This window comes from Nerophis ophidion, linkage group LG28 (assembly GCF_033978795.1).
Source record: "Nerophis ophidion isolate RoL-2023_Sa linkage group LG28, RoL_Noph_v1.0, whole genome shotgun sequence".
Classification (NCBI taxonomy): Eukaryota; Metazoa; Chordata; class Actinopteri; order Syngnathiformes; family Syngnathidae; genus Nerophis; species Nerophis ophidion.
The window spans coordinates 24,205,910-24,221,474 of record NC_084638.1 but is presented as its reverse complement, the minus strand read 5'-3'; the positions used below and the strand labels follow the sequence as shown (position 1 = coordinate 24,221,474).

At 39.8% G+C, this 15,565-nt stretch overlaps 2 protein-coding genes across 5 annotated transcripts in view; both read right to left on the bottom strand.

Annotated features, from left to right (window-relative positions):
- The window catches only part of LOC133545526 (gastrula zinc finger protein XlCGF57.1-like), a 403,569-nt gene that overhangs the window by 297,060 nt on the left and 90,944 nt on the right, over nt 1-15,565 (bottom strand). The window lies entirely within an intron of this gene.
- Nucleotides 2,184-15,565, bottom strand: part of LOC133545532 (zinc finger protein OZF-like) — a 32,450-nt gene continuing 19,068 nt past the window's right edge. Inside the window, exon 3 of the mRNA XM_061891220.1 lies at nt 2,184-3,781. Within this exon, the coding sequence (XP_061747204.1) occupies nt 2,379-3,781 (1,403 nt within the window). The 3' untranslated portion in view covers nt 2,184-2,378. The remainder of the gene's footprint in view (nt 3,782-15,565) is intronic.

Genomic DNA, 15,565 nt, shown 5'->3' with positions numbered 1-15,565 from the left:
GAAAGAATGAATGGGTCACGTATCGTGAGATTTGAGCCAAAACCTCCTTGCATCAGTGAGAGCTTTGAACGGTTGACCAAATACTTATTTTCCACCATAATTTACAAATAAATTCTTAAAAATTCCTACAATGTGAATTCCTGGATTTTTTCCCCCCATTCTGTCTCTCACAGTTGAAGTGTACCTATGATGAAAATTACAGACCTCTGTCATCATTTTAAGTGGGAGAATTTGCACAATCGCTGCTGACTAAATACTTTTTTGCCTCACTGTATATTTTTCTGGCATTTTCGAGTTGAGACGTCTCCAACAACTACTGGACCATGTCGTGCTGTTGAAATAACAGTTTTTTTTTTTGTCTGGATTCTTTCTAAGTGTCAAAAATAATCCCCCAGCATAATATGCTTCAAGTGGTCAGAAGATGTTTCAGAGTGAACCAGTAAATTTATGTGTACTCAACTGCCAAAAGTATGAACCAATGTAAAATAAAGTTCTCAACCTCAGAAAAAAAAAATGTCTCTCCAAGTACCGCTATTAAAATACAGTAGCATAGTAGGCGAAAGTATTGATTAAAAACAAAGCACAGTTTCATTTAACAGTACATTTAATATTTTTGGCTACTGTACATCACATAGTTTGAATAGTAACACTGTGTTTAATAATATAAGAACACAAAACACTGTACTTTATTTAATCAAGTGTTTCATTCAAACAGATTAACATTCACTGCTTTATGAATCATTTAGTGTCAGAAAATGAAATATGTAACACTTCATCATTTCTAAAACCTACAGAACATGCAGATGATTGATAACTATATGTTCAAAAACATTTACATTGTATGTAACATAGGTTTTGTGCTGTTTACTCTCACCTTTTAAGTGAAATTGTTCTGTTCATTTTGACATAAAAGTACCGTATTTTCCGCGCTATAAGCCGCACTTAAAAACCAAAAATTTTCTCAAAAGATGACAGTGCGGCTTATAACCCGGTGCGCCTTATATATGTATTAATATAAATATTTATTTTCATAGAGTTTAGGTTTCGCAACTACGGTAAACAGCCGCCATCTTTTTTCCCCGTAGAAGAGGAAGCGCTTCTTCTTCTACGGTAAGCAACCGCCAAGGTAAGCGCCCGCCCACCTGGAAAGAGGAAGTGCTTCTTCTTCTACGGTAAGCACCCGCCCACCTGGAAAGAGGAAGCGCTTCTTCTTCTACGGTACGCAACCGCCAAGGTAAGCACCCGCCCCCGTAGAAGAAGAAGCGCGCGGCTAATCCGAATTCAAACTCAAGGAAATAAGTCACGCAGAAGAACACGGAAATAGAGCAGCAGCGAGAGAATTGAACATAAATGAATCAATGGTGCTTAGGTGGAGGAAGCAACAAGATGACCTGCGCCAAGTAAAGAAGACAACACAGAGTTTGAGGGAACAAAGCAAGATGGCAACAGTTGGAGGACAAACTCGAGCAGCAAGCAGAAGTGTCAGTACCATCACTATTCCAATGAAGGCAACAGCGCCAGCAAGCGAACTTAACTTGGATGATTTTAAAAGGTGGTGCTTCTTGGTGTTTCCGGTTCATGAAAAGACGCAATCTCTCCATCCGCACGCGGACTACTATTTCACAGCAACTGCCAAAAGACTTTCAAGAAAAGCTGGCTACTTTCCACGCATATTGTAAAAACAAGATAGCTGAAAAAAGATCCGGCCAGGAAGGCAGGATTCATGGAACTGTCGGACAGCAACAGCGACACTGACTCTGATGACTTCGACGAGACGGAGCCCGCCATTTTGGATGCCGTATTCGCCCAATTTTTTAATTCAGACACCGAAGAAGAAAAATTCGAGGGATTTATGGATGAGGAATAACTTCTGAAGGTGAGCTTTAAATGTTTATTTTGTGTGCTGTGACATTAACGTTCGAGCAAAGTTGAGTTATTGATGTTGCTATTGCTCTGCAATATTTTGAGTGTTACTATTGTTGTGATTGCACATTCGCACACTGGTTTGTATTATTAAAGTTTGACTGACCTATCGGACTGTTTTTTTGACATTCCCTTTAGCGCAGCGTGGGCGCGGCTTATGACCCGGTGCGGCTTATAGGTTTACAAAGTTTTTAAATATGCCATTCATTGAAGGTGCGGCTTATAACACGGGGCGGCTTATAGCGCGGAAAATACGGTACACAATGCTGCATGGCCATGCAAGTAATTGGTTTAAAAAGCACTAATCTAACATATCTACTCTAATATTTTGGTAGAAGCATATTAACAAGGTTGTTACACACACAACAATGATGTCACACATGTCATATGTGCTGATGTTTTTTTTAGAAAGTTAAAAGTTAAAGTCCTGGCAATTTATTTGAAATCCTGCACTTTCATTGGCTGCTGCTGTTCTCACCAGCACACTTGTGTTTCTTACACTGGTACTTATAAGAGAATCTTTCACCACACGCACTGCAACTCACTTTCTTATCAGTGTGTGTTTTCATGTGTCTTACAAGTGTTGGTTTGTTCCGGAAGCTTTTGTTGCAGACTGAACATGTAAAGGGGGTCTCACCAGTGTGCGTTCTTATGTGTATTACAAGTTTCGATCGGTCGGCAAAACTTCTGTTGCAGCTTGAACAGGAATATGGCTTTTCGCCGGTGTGTTTTCTCATGTGTACTTGGAAATACTGACTTTGTGAAAAACCCTTGTCGCAGAATGAACAGTAAAATGGTTTTTCACCAGTGTGTGTTCTCATGTGTACTTTCAGATATTCACTTAATACAAAACCTTTACCACAGAATGCACAAGTGAAAGGTTTCTCTTCAGTGTGTAAACGCGTGTGTTTTTTCAAACACTGACTTTTGACAAAACCTTTCCCACAGATTGAACAAGAAAAAGGTTTTTCTTCGGTGTGTGTTTGCATGTGTTCATTCAGCCCATTTCTTCGTGAGAAACATTTACCACATTCTGAGCACGAGAAAGGTTTTTCTCCAGTGTGCATTCTCATGTGTACGTTCAGAGCACAACGATAAGTAAAACCTTTCCCACATTCTGAACAAGAATACGGGCTATCTCCAGTGTGCGTTCGCATGTGTTGTTTCAACACTTCTGCTCTTGCAAAACTTTTACCGCACACTGTGCAGGGAGGAGGCTTTTCTTCGGTGTGTGTTTTCATGTGCTGTTTCAACCATTTGTTTTGGGCAAAACCTTTACCACACTCTGAGCAGGGAAAAGGTTTTTCTCCAGTGTGTATTCTCATGTGTACTTTCAGATGACTAGAATATTTAAAAGTTTTGTCACAGTGAGGACATTTCAAGTAAGTGTTGTCGGTGCGAAATGTCTTATCTTTAGAGTCTTCATCATCAGTGTCAGGAGAGTGTGAGGTTGTGTCCTCACTATCTGATAGTGGAGCTAAGAGCTTGTCTGCTTGTGATCCTCCACAGTGGTCTCCATCAGCTTCTGTTGTCATGTGTTGTGTTGAGCTGCTGCTTGGAGGCTCCCCCCCTCCCCTCTCCTCACTTTCACCTTCATCTTTACTCTTCACAATGACGCTAATCACTGGAAACTCCACCAGTCCTTCAATAGGGTCTCCCTCCTGACTGATGCTGTGTTCCTCCTCCTCTGCCTTAATGTCAGGGGGCTGTGAGTCTTCCTCTTCCTTTTTAAAGGGTGAGGTCTGTGATAAAGAGGAAACGGAGACGCCAGAGGGTCTGTGGCGCTTCATCTTCCTCTTTAATGGCTCTTCCTCTACCATCCTGAAGCTACACTCTTGTTGCTCAGGGAGAAGATGTTCTGCAGGACACAAGAAGACAAACATGCTTTAAAAAACGTCCGGTTTTGCTTAATAACTTGATGCATTCAGTACATTTACATGTAAAAACCCCGTTTCCATATGAGTTGGGAAATTGTGTTAGATGTAAATAAAACGGAATACAATGATTTGCAAAACCTTTTCAACCCATATTCAGTTGAATGCACTACAAAGACAAGATATTTGATGTTCAAACTCATAAACTTATTTTTTGTTTTGCAAATAAAAATGAACTTAGAATTTCATGGCTGCAACACGTGCCAAAGTAGTTGGGAAAGGGCATGTTCACCACTGTGTTACATCACCTTTTCTTTTAACGACACTCAAACGCTTGGGAACTGAGGAAACTAATTGTTGAAGCTTTGAAAGTGGAATTCTATCTCATTCTTGTTTTATGTAAAGCTTCAGTCGTCCAACAGTCCGGGGTCTCCGCTGTCGTATTTTACGCTTCATAATGCGCCACACATTTTCCATGGGAGACAGGTCTGGACTGCAGGCGGGCCAGGAAAGTACCCGCACGCTTTTTTTTACGAAGCCTCGCTGTTGTAACACGTGCTGAATGTGGCTTGGTATTGTCTTGCTGAAATAAGCGGGGGCGTCCATGAACAAGACGGCGCTTGGATGGCAGCATAAGTTGCTCCAAAACCTGTATGTACCTTTAAGCATTAAAGGTGCCTTTACAGAAGTGTAAGCTACCCATGCCTTGGGCACTAACGCACCCCCATACCATCACAGATGCTGGCTTTTGAACTTTGCGTCGATAACAGTCTGGATGGTTCGCTTCCCCTTTGGTCTGGATGACACAATGTCGAATATTTCCAAAAACAATTTGAAATGTGGACTCGTCAGACCACAGAACACTTTTCCACTTTGCATCAGTCCATCTTAGATGATCTTGGGCCCAGAGAAGCCGGCGGCGTTTCTGGATGTTGTTGATAAATGGCTTTCGCTTTGCATAGTAGAGCTTTAACTTGCACTTACAGATGTAGCGACGAACTGTATTTAGTGACAGTGGTTTTCTTAAATGTTCCTGAGCCCATGTGGTGATATCCTTTAGAGATTGATGTCGGTTTTTGATACAGTGCCGTCTGAGGGATCGAAGGTCACGGTCATTCAATATTGGTTTCCGGCCATGCCGTTTACGTGGAGTGATTTCTCCAGATTTTCTGAACCTTTTGACGATATTATGGCCTGTAGATGTTGAAATCCCTAAATTTCTTGCAATTGCACTTTGTGAAACGTTCTTAAACTGTTTGACTATTTGCTCACACAGTTGTGGACAAAGGGGTGTACCTCGCCCCATCCTTTCTTGTGGAAGACTGAGCATTTTTTGGGAAGCTGTTTTTATACCCAATCATGGCACCCACCTGTTCCCAATTAGCCTGCACACCTGTGGGATGTTCAAAATAAGTGTTTGATGAGCATTCCTCAAATTTATCTGTATTTATTGCCACCTTTTCCAACTTCTTTGTTACGTTTTGCTAGCGTCAAATTCTAAAGTTAATGATTTGCAAAAAAAATTTTTTTTTTTTAGCAGTTTGAACATCAAATATGTTGTCTTCGTAGCATATTCAACTGAATATGGGTTGAAAATGATTTAAAAATCATTGTATTCCGTTTATATTTACATCTAACACAATTTCCCAACTCATATGGAAACAAGGTTTGTACTAAAGGAAACCAAGTTATTGCATGAATTGGCCTAAAATCCCAGTGGGGGACGAACATGCCGCTCTTTGCAACTAAATTCACAGGAAAAGAACAAGCTGGGGCAGGGGAACTTTTTATGAGGGATGGGCAATATGGCTCAAAATCTTTGTTTCTGAGGTCACAACGTCCACAGTTTCTTAAAACAATTTGAAATATGGACTCATTACACCACAGAACACTTTTCCACTTTGCATCAGTCCATCTTAGATGATCTCGGGGCCAGCCAAGCCGGCGGCGTTTCTGGGTGTTGTTGATAAATGGCTCTCACTTTGCATAGTAGAGTTTGGACTTGCACTTACAGATGTAGCGACCAACTTTAGTTACTGACAGTGGTTTTACGAAGTGATCCTGAGCCCATGTGGTGATATCCTTTACAGACTGATGTCGCTTTTTGATGCTGTACCGTCTGAGGGATCGAAGGTCTGTAATATTGTCGCTTACAATGCATTGATTTCTCCGGATTCTGTGAACCTTTTGATATTACGGACCGCAGATGGTGAAAACCCTAAATTCATTGCAATAGCTCGTTGAGAAATGTTGTTCTTAAACCGTTCGACAGTTTGCTCACGCATTTGTTCACAAAGTGGTAACCCTCGCCCCATCCTTGTTTGTGAATGACTGAGCATTTCATGGAAGCGGCTGTTATACCCAATCATAGCACCCACCTGTTCCCAATTAGCCTGTTCACCTGTGGGATGTTCCAAATAAGTGTTTGATGAGCATTCCTCAACTTTCTCAATCTTTTTTGCTCCTTGTGCCAGCTTTTTTGAAACATGTTGCAGGCATCAAATTATCAATGTATTCTGTTTTTATTTACCATGTGCCAACTTCACTTGTTTTGGAGTTTGTATATTGCGATATCTGCCTAAGAGCAGCTGGGAAAGGCTCCAGCGCCCCTGCCGCCCTAAAAGGGATAAGCGGTAGTAAAAGGAGGGAGAATGGATAATTTAATATAGAAATTACAATAAAACAATTTTGAAACCGGTTACAAAGGTTCCTAATTTAGTTGCTGACATATGCATATTACATATTACATAATTTGCATTTGTAGTATTTATTTACTTGTTAATTTATCTGGTTACTTTCTGTTGTAACATGTTTCTTTCTACACTTCTGTTAAAATGCTATAATCACTTATTCTTTTGTTGTTTGATACTTAAAGGCCTACTGAAATGAGATTTTCTTATTTAAACGGGGATAGCAGGTCCATTGTATGTGTCATACTTGATCGTTTCGCGATATTGCTATATTTTTGCTGAAATGATTTGGTAGAGAACATCGACGATAAAGTTTGCAACTTTTGGTGCTGATAAAAAAGCCTCGCCTTTACCGGAAGTCGCAGACGATGACGTCACAGGTGTGAGGGCTCCTCACGTCCTCACATTGTTTTTAATGGGAGCCTCCAGCAGCAACAGCTAATCGGACCGAGAAAACAACAATTTCCCCATTAATTTGAGCGAGGATGAAAGATTTGTGGATGATGATATTGATAGCGAAGGACTAGAAAATAATACAAAGATAAAATAAAATAAAAAGCGACGGCTCCGGGAGGCGGCAGTGTGAGCGTTTCAGATGAAATAAGACACAATTACTAGGATAACTCTGGAAGATCCCTTATCTGCTTATTGTTTTAATAGCGTTTTAGTGAGATTGTAAAGTCATACCTCGAGGTCGGATGGCTGCGGTGAACACGCAGTGTCTCAGAGAGAAGCCGAGGAGCCAAGCTCACAGCTGCCTTTTAAACAGCTACTGCAGGAGGACGAATAATCCAATGATGTCCCCGGTAAGATATGTATATCACAATTTTCCCATCCAAAAACATGCTGGTTGACGTAGAGAAACATGTTCGCTTGACCGCTCTGTGTTAAAAACAAAGAAACACCGGCTGTGTCTCGGTGCTAAAGACCGCTTTCCACCAACAGCATTATTCTTTATAGTCCATCCATCCATCCATTTTCTACCGCTTTTTCCCTTTTGGGGTCGCGGGGGGCGCTGGCGCCTATCTCCATTATTAATTGAACAAATTGCAAAAGATTCAGCAACACAGATGTCCAAATTGCTGTGCAATTATGCGATGAAAAGAGACGACTTTTAGCCGTAACTGGTGCTGAGCTAATATTTCCTGACAGTCCGTGACGTCACGCGCACGCGTCATCATTCCGCGACGTTTTCAACAGCATACCTCACGGGAAATTTAAAATTGCAATTTAAATTTTGGGTAAAACTACAAATTTGGGTATTGATCCTATACCAAGTAGTTACAGTGGCACTATTAATCACTTCGCATTTTTTACATTGATCAATTATATTCAAACAAAAACAAGATGGTGGTGTTACAATATCAATTAAACATTTCCTACCATTGGCTTTGTTTTAAAGGCCTACTGAAAGCCACCACGCAGTCTGATAGTTTATATATCAATGATGAAATATTAACATTGCAACACATGCCAATACGGCTTTTGTAGTTTACTAAATTGTAATTTTAAATAACCCGGGACTTTTTTCTTGAAAACGTTGCGTAATGATGACGTGTACGCGTGACGTCACGCGCTGTTATGAATATGAGCGCTGCACACACACACAGCTAAAAGTAGTCTGCTTTAACGGCATAATTACACAGTATTTTGGACATCTGTGTTGCTGAATTTTTTGCAATTTGTTCAATTAATATTGGAGAAGTCAAAGTACAAAGATGGAGTTGGGAAGCTTTAGCCTTTAGCCACACAAACACACGGTGATTCCTTGTTTAAAATTCACGGAGGTGAAACTTTAGTATGGATCCCAACTACATGTCAATCAGCAGGTTTCGGTGAGAAAATTGTGGTTAAAAAGTCACCTCTTACCGGATATCAGCTGAGCTTGTGCCGTCCATACAGCTGCCGTCAACTTCCCTGAGACACTGCGCGTCAACACCCGGCCATGGACGTACACTTCCGACTATCAGGTACTGTTAAACTCACTAAAACACTAGCAACACAATAGAAGGCTAAGGGATTTCCCAAAATTATCCCAGTAAATGTCTCTAAAAACATATGAATTCGTCTCAATGCAACGCGATTGCAATCGCGTTTTATTTTTTATTTTTCTAGTCCGTCGCTATCAATATCCTCAAACACGAATCTTTCATCCTCGCTCAAATTAATGGGGAAATTGTCGTTTTCTCTGTCTGAATAGCTCTTTTTGTTGGAGGCTCCCATTAAAAACAATGTGAATATATGAGGAGCCATCAACATGTGATGTCATCGTCTGCGACTTCCGGTAGAGGCAGGGCTTTTCTCCAGTTGCCAACTTTATCGTGGATGTTCTCTACTAAATCCTTTCAGCAAAAATATGGCAATATGGCGAAATGATCAAGTATGACACATAGAATGGACCTGCTATCCCCGTTTAAATAAGAATATCTCATTTCAGTAGGCCTTTAAATCATTTGTTTTTTCCTCTTAAAAGTCCTCCTGTGTCCAGAGACTTATTTCATGAATTTGTAAAACAAAAATAACACAAACATTTTTATAATAAAAAAATATTGAACCAAACACTGTATTATTGACAATGTACTGATACAGTGGAACACTGTTCCCCATAACAAACAATGTAAATATGAATAATGGGTTCCAGCCCCGACAAAAGTCACTATTTTAGTGAAGGTTTGCAGACTTTGAACACAAGTGCTATACCAGAGGAGTCAAACTGGTTTTCACTGAGGGCCACATCGCAGTTGGGGCTGGACTCAGAGGGCTACTTGTAACCGTGAACATTTTATGGATATAAAATGTATGAGGATTTAACTCAAGGTATTATTATTACACTATTGCCTATGCATTTGATTATATATATTTTTTAAATCTTTAGATTCTGCAGTAAAAAAAAAAAACTGGCAGCTCAGTCGCTACAGTTTTACTGTAAAATGCATGGAGGTTTTTACAGTATATTACTGTAAATGGAAAAAGGGTACTACAGTTTTTGTACGACAAAATCCTAGCAACAGAAGTGCCAGTTTTTTACTGTATATTCTACAGTATTATTATTTTTATAGTGTACAGTTGGATGGAAAACTTGTTTTGAAATCATAAGTCAAGCACATATTTGTCATTACTATTTCTATTTTATTAGAAAAGGCTTGAAATGTATGATAGTATTACATTTACTGCCTTATTAGATCAGTGGTTCTCAACCTTTTTTCAGTGATGTACCCCGTGTGAATTTTTTGTAAATTCAAATACCCCCTAATCAGAGCAAAGCATTTTTGGTTGAAAAAAGGAGATCAAGAAGTAAAAAACAGCACTATGTCATCAGTTTCTGATTTATTCAATTGTATGACAGTGCAAAATATTGCTCATTTGTAGTGGTCTTTAATGAACTATTTGGGAAAAAAAGAGATAAAAATAACTAATGACTAGTTGAAAAATAAACAAGTGATTCAATTTTAAATAAAGATTTCTACACATAGAAATAATCATCAACTTAAAGTGCCCTCTTTGGGGATTGTAATAGAGATCCATCTGGATTCATCAACTTAAATCTAAACATTTCTTCACAAAAAAAGAAATCTTAAACATCAATATTTATGGAACATGTCCACAAAAAATCTACCTGTCAAAACTGAATATTGCATTGTTGCATTTCTTTTCACAGTTTATGAACTTACGGTCATATTTTGTTGAAGTATTATTCAATAAATATATGCATAAAGGATTTTTGAATTGTTGCTATTTTTAGAATATCTAAAAGGGGAACATTATCACCAGACCTATGTAAGCATCAATATATACCTTGATGGTGCAGAAAAAAGACCATATATTTTTTTAACCGATTTCCGAACTCTAAATGGGTGAATTTTGGCAAATTAAACGCCTTTCTGTTTATCGCTCATGTGGTGATGACGTCAGAACGTGACGTCTCCGAGGTAATACAGCCGCCATTTTCATTTTCAACACATTACAAACACCGGGTCTCAGCTCTGTTATTTTCCGTTTTTTCGACTATTTTTTGGAACCTTGGAGACATCATGCCTCGTCGGTGTGTTGTCGGAGGGTGTAACAACACTAACAGGGAGGGATTCAAGTTGCACCACCGGCCCGAAGATGCGAAAGTGGCTGACGCCAGACCCCCATTGAATGTGCCAAAGTGTCTCCACATTTTACCGGCGATGACAGACATGGCACAGAGATGTATGGATAACCTGCAGATGCATTTGCAACGATAAAGTCAACGAAATCACAAAGGTGAGTTTTGTTGATGTTGACTTATGTGCTAATCAAACATATTTGGTTGCGGCGTGACTGCCAGCTAATCGAAGCTAACATGCTACGCTAATCGATGCTAACATGTTATTTACCGGCGGTGCTAAAGCAGACATGGCACAGAGATGTATGGATAACCTGCAGATGCATTTGCAACTATATTACGTTTCCTTCCACCCACATTTAATGCGAAACAAACACTTACCAATCGACGGATTTAAGTTACTCCAGTGTCAAGAGATGCGAAAGTCCTGATCGTTTGGTACGCACATTTTATCGGCAATGCTAACGCAGCTATTCGGCCATGGTATGGCTATTAATAGCGTCAATAGCTATTTGCTCAATAGCTTCAGTTTCTTCTTCAATACTTTCATGCTCCAACCATCCGTTTCAATACATGCGTAACCTGTTGAATCGCTTAAGCCTCTGAAATCAGAGTCTGAATCCGAGCTAATGTCGCTATATCTTGCTGTGCTATTTGCCATTGTTTACATTGGCAGCACTGTATGACGTCACAGGGAAATGGATAGTTGCATCGCAAATAGCGAAAATCAAGCACTTTAAAGCTTTTTTTAGGGATATTCCGGGACCGGTAAAATTTGGAAAAACATTTCAAAAAATACAACAAGCCACAGGGAACTGATTCTGACTGTTTTTAAGCCTTTTGAAATTGTGATAATGTTCCCCTTTAAAAAAAAAACTCACGTACCCATTTGCATTCCTTCAAGTACCCCCATGGGTACGCGTACCCCCATTTGAGAACCATTGTATTAGATATTACATTTTGAAATATATGCAATTGCATGCAATACGTGTATTTTTTTTCTGTCAAAATGGAAAGAACTAATACCTTTTGTTAGGTGTGTTCTTTCAAAGCTTTTGCGGGCTACGTTAAATAATGTGGCGGGCCTTCTTTACGGCAGACGAACATATGACTGCTGTGTGTTATTACCGGGCTGGGAGGACTTTAATGAAACTGCCTAACAACAAACCCACATAAGAAACCAAGAACTCGCCCTCGATCATTCTACGGTTATAATGTCCTTGGGCAGACACACTCTTCATACTGTGGGAATGCAGACGTGAAAACAGACTGTCGACACGTCACTCAGGTCCGCTTGGAGCTGGAGGGAGCGTGGCCTCCATCTCCGCCTGAATTTCTGGAGATTTTCGGGAGAAAGGTTGTTCCGGGAGGTTTTCGGGAGATGCGCTGAATTTCGGGAGTCTCCCAGAAAATCTGGGAGGGTTGGCAAGTATGCGTGCGCCTAATGTACGGAATAATTTTGGTTGTGCTTACCGACCTTGAAGCTATTTTATTTGGTACATGGTGTAATGACAAGTGTGACACATAAGAGATACTTGTAGACTGCAAATTGACTCAAGTAAACACCACCAACATTTTATATCTTCCATTGAAAATATAGAACATTACACACGATGCCAAAAAAATTATCAAACTGTTTTAGTACGATTTTGGTAAGCTATAAAGCCACCGCTTGATGGATTGTACTGTGCATCAACATAGGAGTATAGTTATGGTGTGTGAATAAGGTAAGACATTATCTGGCGTTTTATTTCGCAATATTGTGCAAAAGCAACTTTTCTTACCTTCTGGTACCTGCTGATGTGTATTTGGGATCTGCAAAAATCCTGAAAAATTGTGTGTCCCCGCCTTTGTAGTCCGTGGCAACAACATAGTTAAGAAGCTTCTAATTTTTCTCTATCTTCTTGTTATGAGACATTCATCCTCCGCTGTTGACATTTCTAATATAAAGTAGTGTAATGTTCTTACTTATATTATGCAATTAACAGTGTAATACATATTCATAACAAGGTCACCACTGCTTAGTTTCTCTTGTTATATTCTTATTTTTACTGTTACATTGTTATTATTTTTGTTGCTTTTTATCCTTATTGTAATATTTTCTATTTTATTTGTATTTATACCCCAATATTTAGTTTTTACTTTTTAAATTCGATCTCAATTCTTTACACTGCTTCTGTAATTTTAATTTTCCTGAGGGAACTCTCCTGAAGGAATCAATTAAGTACTATTGATCCGTCTGTCTGTCTATCTATCTATCTATATCTGTCAGTAAACTGGACATGAAAACACTAACACATACCGGTGTAGTGAGTTCACATAATTCACCCAGGGAACTTTAGTTATTATAGAATTCCGGTCGGACGATTTTTCATGGGACATATCTCCGGCGTTGTTGCACTAGTGAGCCACGGATGAGGAGATGCTGCTACAATATTGATTGAAGAAAAGTCTGAAAGTCAATTTTCCAGCACCAGTGTACACAATTGAGAATGAATTTAATAAGTAAATAATGGAAATAAAATACAAAATATAACAATAAGAATAAAAAATAAAAATAATAGTAAAAATAAGAATATAACAAGACGAACTAGGCAGGTGTGACCATTTTATGAATTGCTCATGCTTTAATGCTCATTATAATCCGGTGCGCCTTTTGAATGAAAAAAAAACCCTCTCATCGGCAGTGCGCTTTATAATCCGGTGCACGCTATAGTCCGGAAAACACGGTAAACTTGCTGACAACACTAGGTAGTATACAGTGTTTGTGTCATGCCCACAGTAAGGTTCCATACTGTTGTTTCTACTATTGTGCCATCTTGTGGTCGAGTTTTCTAACTGCAAGTGTTGTGGGTTGAAAGTGTCTATCCTTTTTTTTCGCGCCTTGAAGTATGGCTTCTTCATTCGTCTCGTTGAGCAACGTTTTTAGGTGTGACTGGGGATTTCCGGATGTGGAATGGCAGCGGTGGATTCATTTTGTTTTTATTCAAGTCAAAGATCAGTTCAGCCAGTTTCCACCGTGTGCGGGTGGCGTCCTAAATTACTGCACCTGTATCTGCCTGTTGTCACCAGAAGGCGGTTGAATTAAGCTGAAATCCTGTGATATGATTCTTTAATTTTCGACCTTTTGGAATCAGCGTGTCGTCATCCATTTGTGTCAATGAGGTGAAATTAGGTCTGAAAACCTTTGACAGGTTGACTTTGTGTCCATCTCCGCCCATTGGGACATTTCAAACGGTAAAACCTGCCTTGAAAACTGAGTACTTTATTTTGAAAGTAAACTGGATAGTTTATTTTGTGGTGTGGCATGACTTCCGGTCCCACTCAAGCAGATTTTAGCTAAAATAAACCGCTGTGATGTGCCGTCTGGCAAATATAAAGCTCTGCGTATATTTAGCACAGGCGGCGCTGGAACCTGACACATTGACTTGAACAAAAACTGAAATAGTCCAAAACTGCGGGGGCGCCATTTGGCATCCAGTGTAAATCTGGGGTAATAATACCATTTCACTAGTAAACATCTCATTTAGGTTGCAATATATACGATATAAATTTGGCCAATGAAAGAGCTTTTAATACAATTTTCATATCCTGATAATGCATGATGATGACACATTCTGGCCGTGTCTGCAAATTTGACAGCAACAAGGGAACGTATGCACCCTCAACGCACTGTCCAACCCTCACTAGAGGCTAATGTCCCTCCAGAGTTCTACTTCAGCAATTCTTATTTGTCGTATGACGACAAATAAACTAAGTCTCTAACAAAGACGAACAATAGCTAAACACACTACACAGCACAGTTTTGGAGGATATGCTAACCGCAAGCTTAACCAGGTTTCTGCAGATATTGTCTAGCCTAATTTAAAGGGGAACATTATCACCAAACCTATGTAAGCGTCAATATATACCTTGATGGTGCAGAAAAAAGCCCATATATTTTTTTAACCGATTTCCGAACTCTAAATGGGTGAATTTTGGCAAATTAAACGCCTTTCTGTTTATTGCTCTGTGGCGATGACGTCAGAACGTGACGTCTCCGAGGTAATACAGCCGCCATTTTCATTTTCAACACATTACAAACACCGGGTCTCAGCTCTGTTATTTTCCGTTTTTTCGACTATTTTTTGGAACCTTGGAGACATCATGCCTCGTCGGTGTGTTGTCGGAGGGTGTAACAACACTAACAGGGAGGGATTCAAGTTGCACCAAAGATGCAAAAGTGTCTGCCGCCAGACCCTCATTGAATGTGCTGGAGTGTCTCCACATTTTACCGGCGATGACAGACATGACACAGAGATGTATGGATAACCTGCAGATGCATTTGCAACGATAAAGTCAACGAAATCACAAAGGTGAGTTTTGTTGATGTTGTTGACTTATGTGCTAATCAAACATATTTGGTTGCGGCGTGACTGCCAGCTAATCGATGCTAACATGCTACGCTAATCGATGCTAACATGCTATTTACCGGCGGTGCTAAAGCAGACGTGGCACAGAGATGTATGGATAAACTGCAGATGCATTTGCAACTATATTACGTTTCCTTCCACCCGCATTTAATGCGAAAAAAACACTTACCAATCGACGGATTTAAGTTGCTCCAGTGTCACAAATTGCGAAAGTCCTGATCGTTTGGTCCGCACATTTTACGGACGATGCTAACGCAGCTATTCGGCCATGCTATGGCTATGAATAGCGTCAATGGCTATTCGCTCAATAGCTTCAGTTTCTTCTTCAATACTTTCATACTACAACCATCCCTTTAAATACATGCGTAATCTGCTGAATCGCTTAAGCCGCTGAATTCCGAGTCTGAATCCGAGCTAATGTCGCTATATCTTGCTGTGGTATTCGCCATTGTTTGTTTGTATTGGCAGCACTGTATGACGTCACAGGGAAATGAACAGTGTCTTCGCAGGGAGCGAAAAAAAGGCACTTTAAAAAGGGTTTTTTTAGGGATATTCCGGGACCAGTAAAATTTTGAA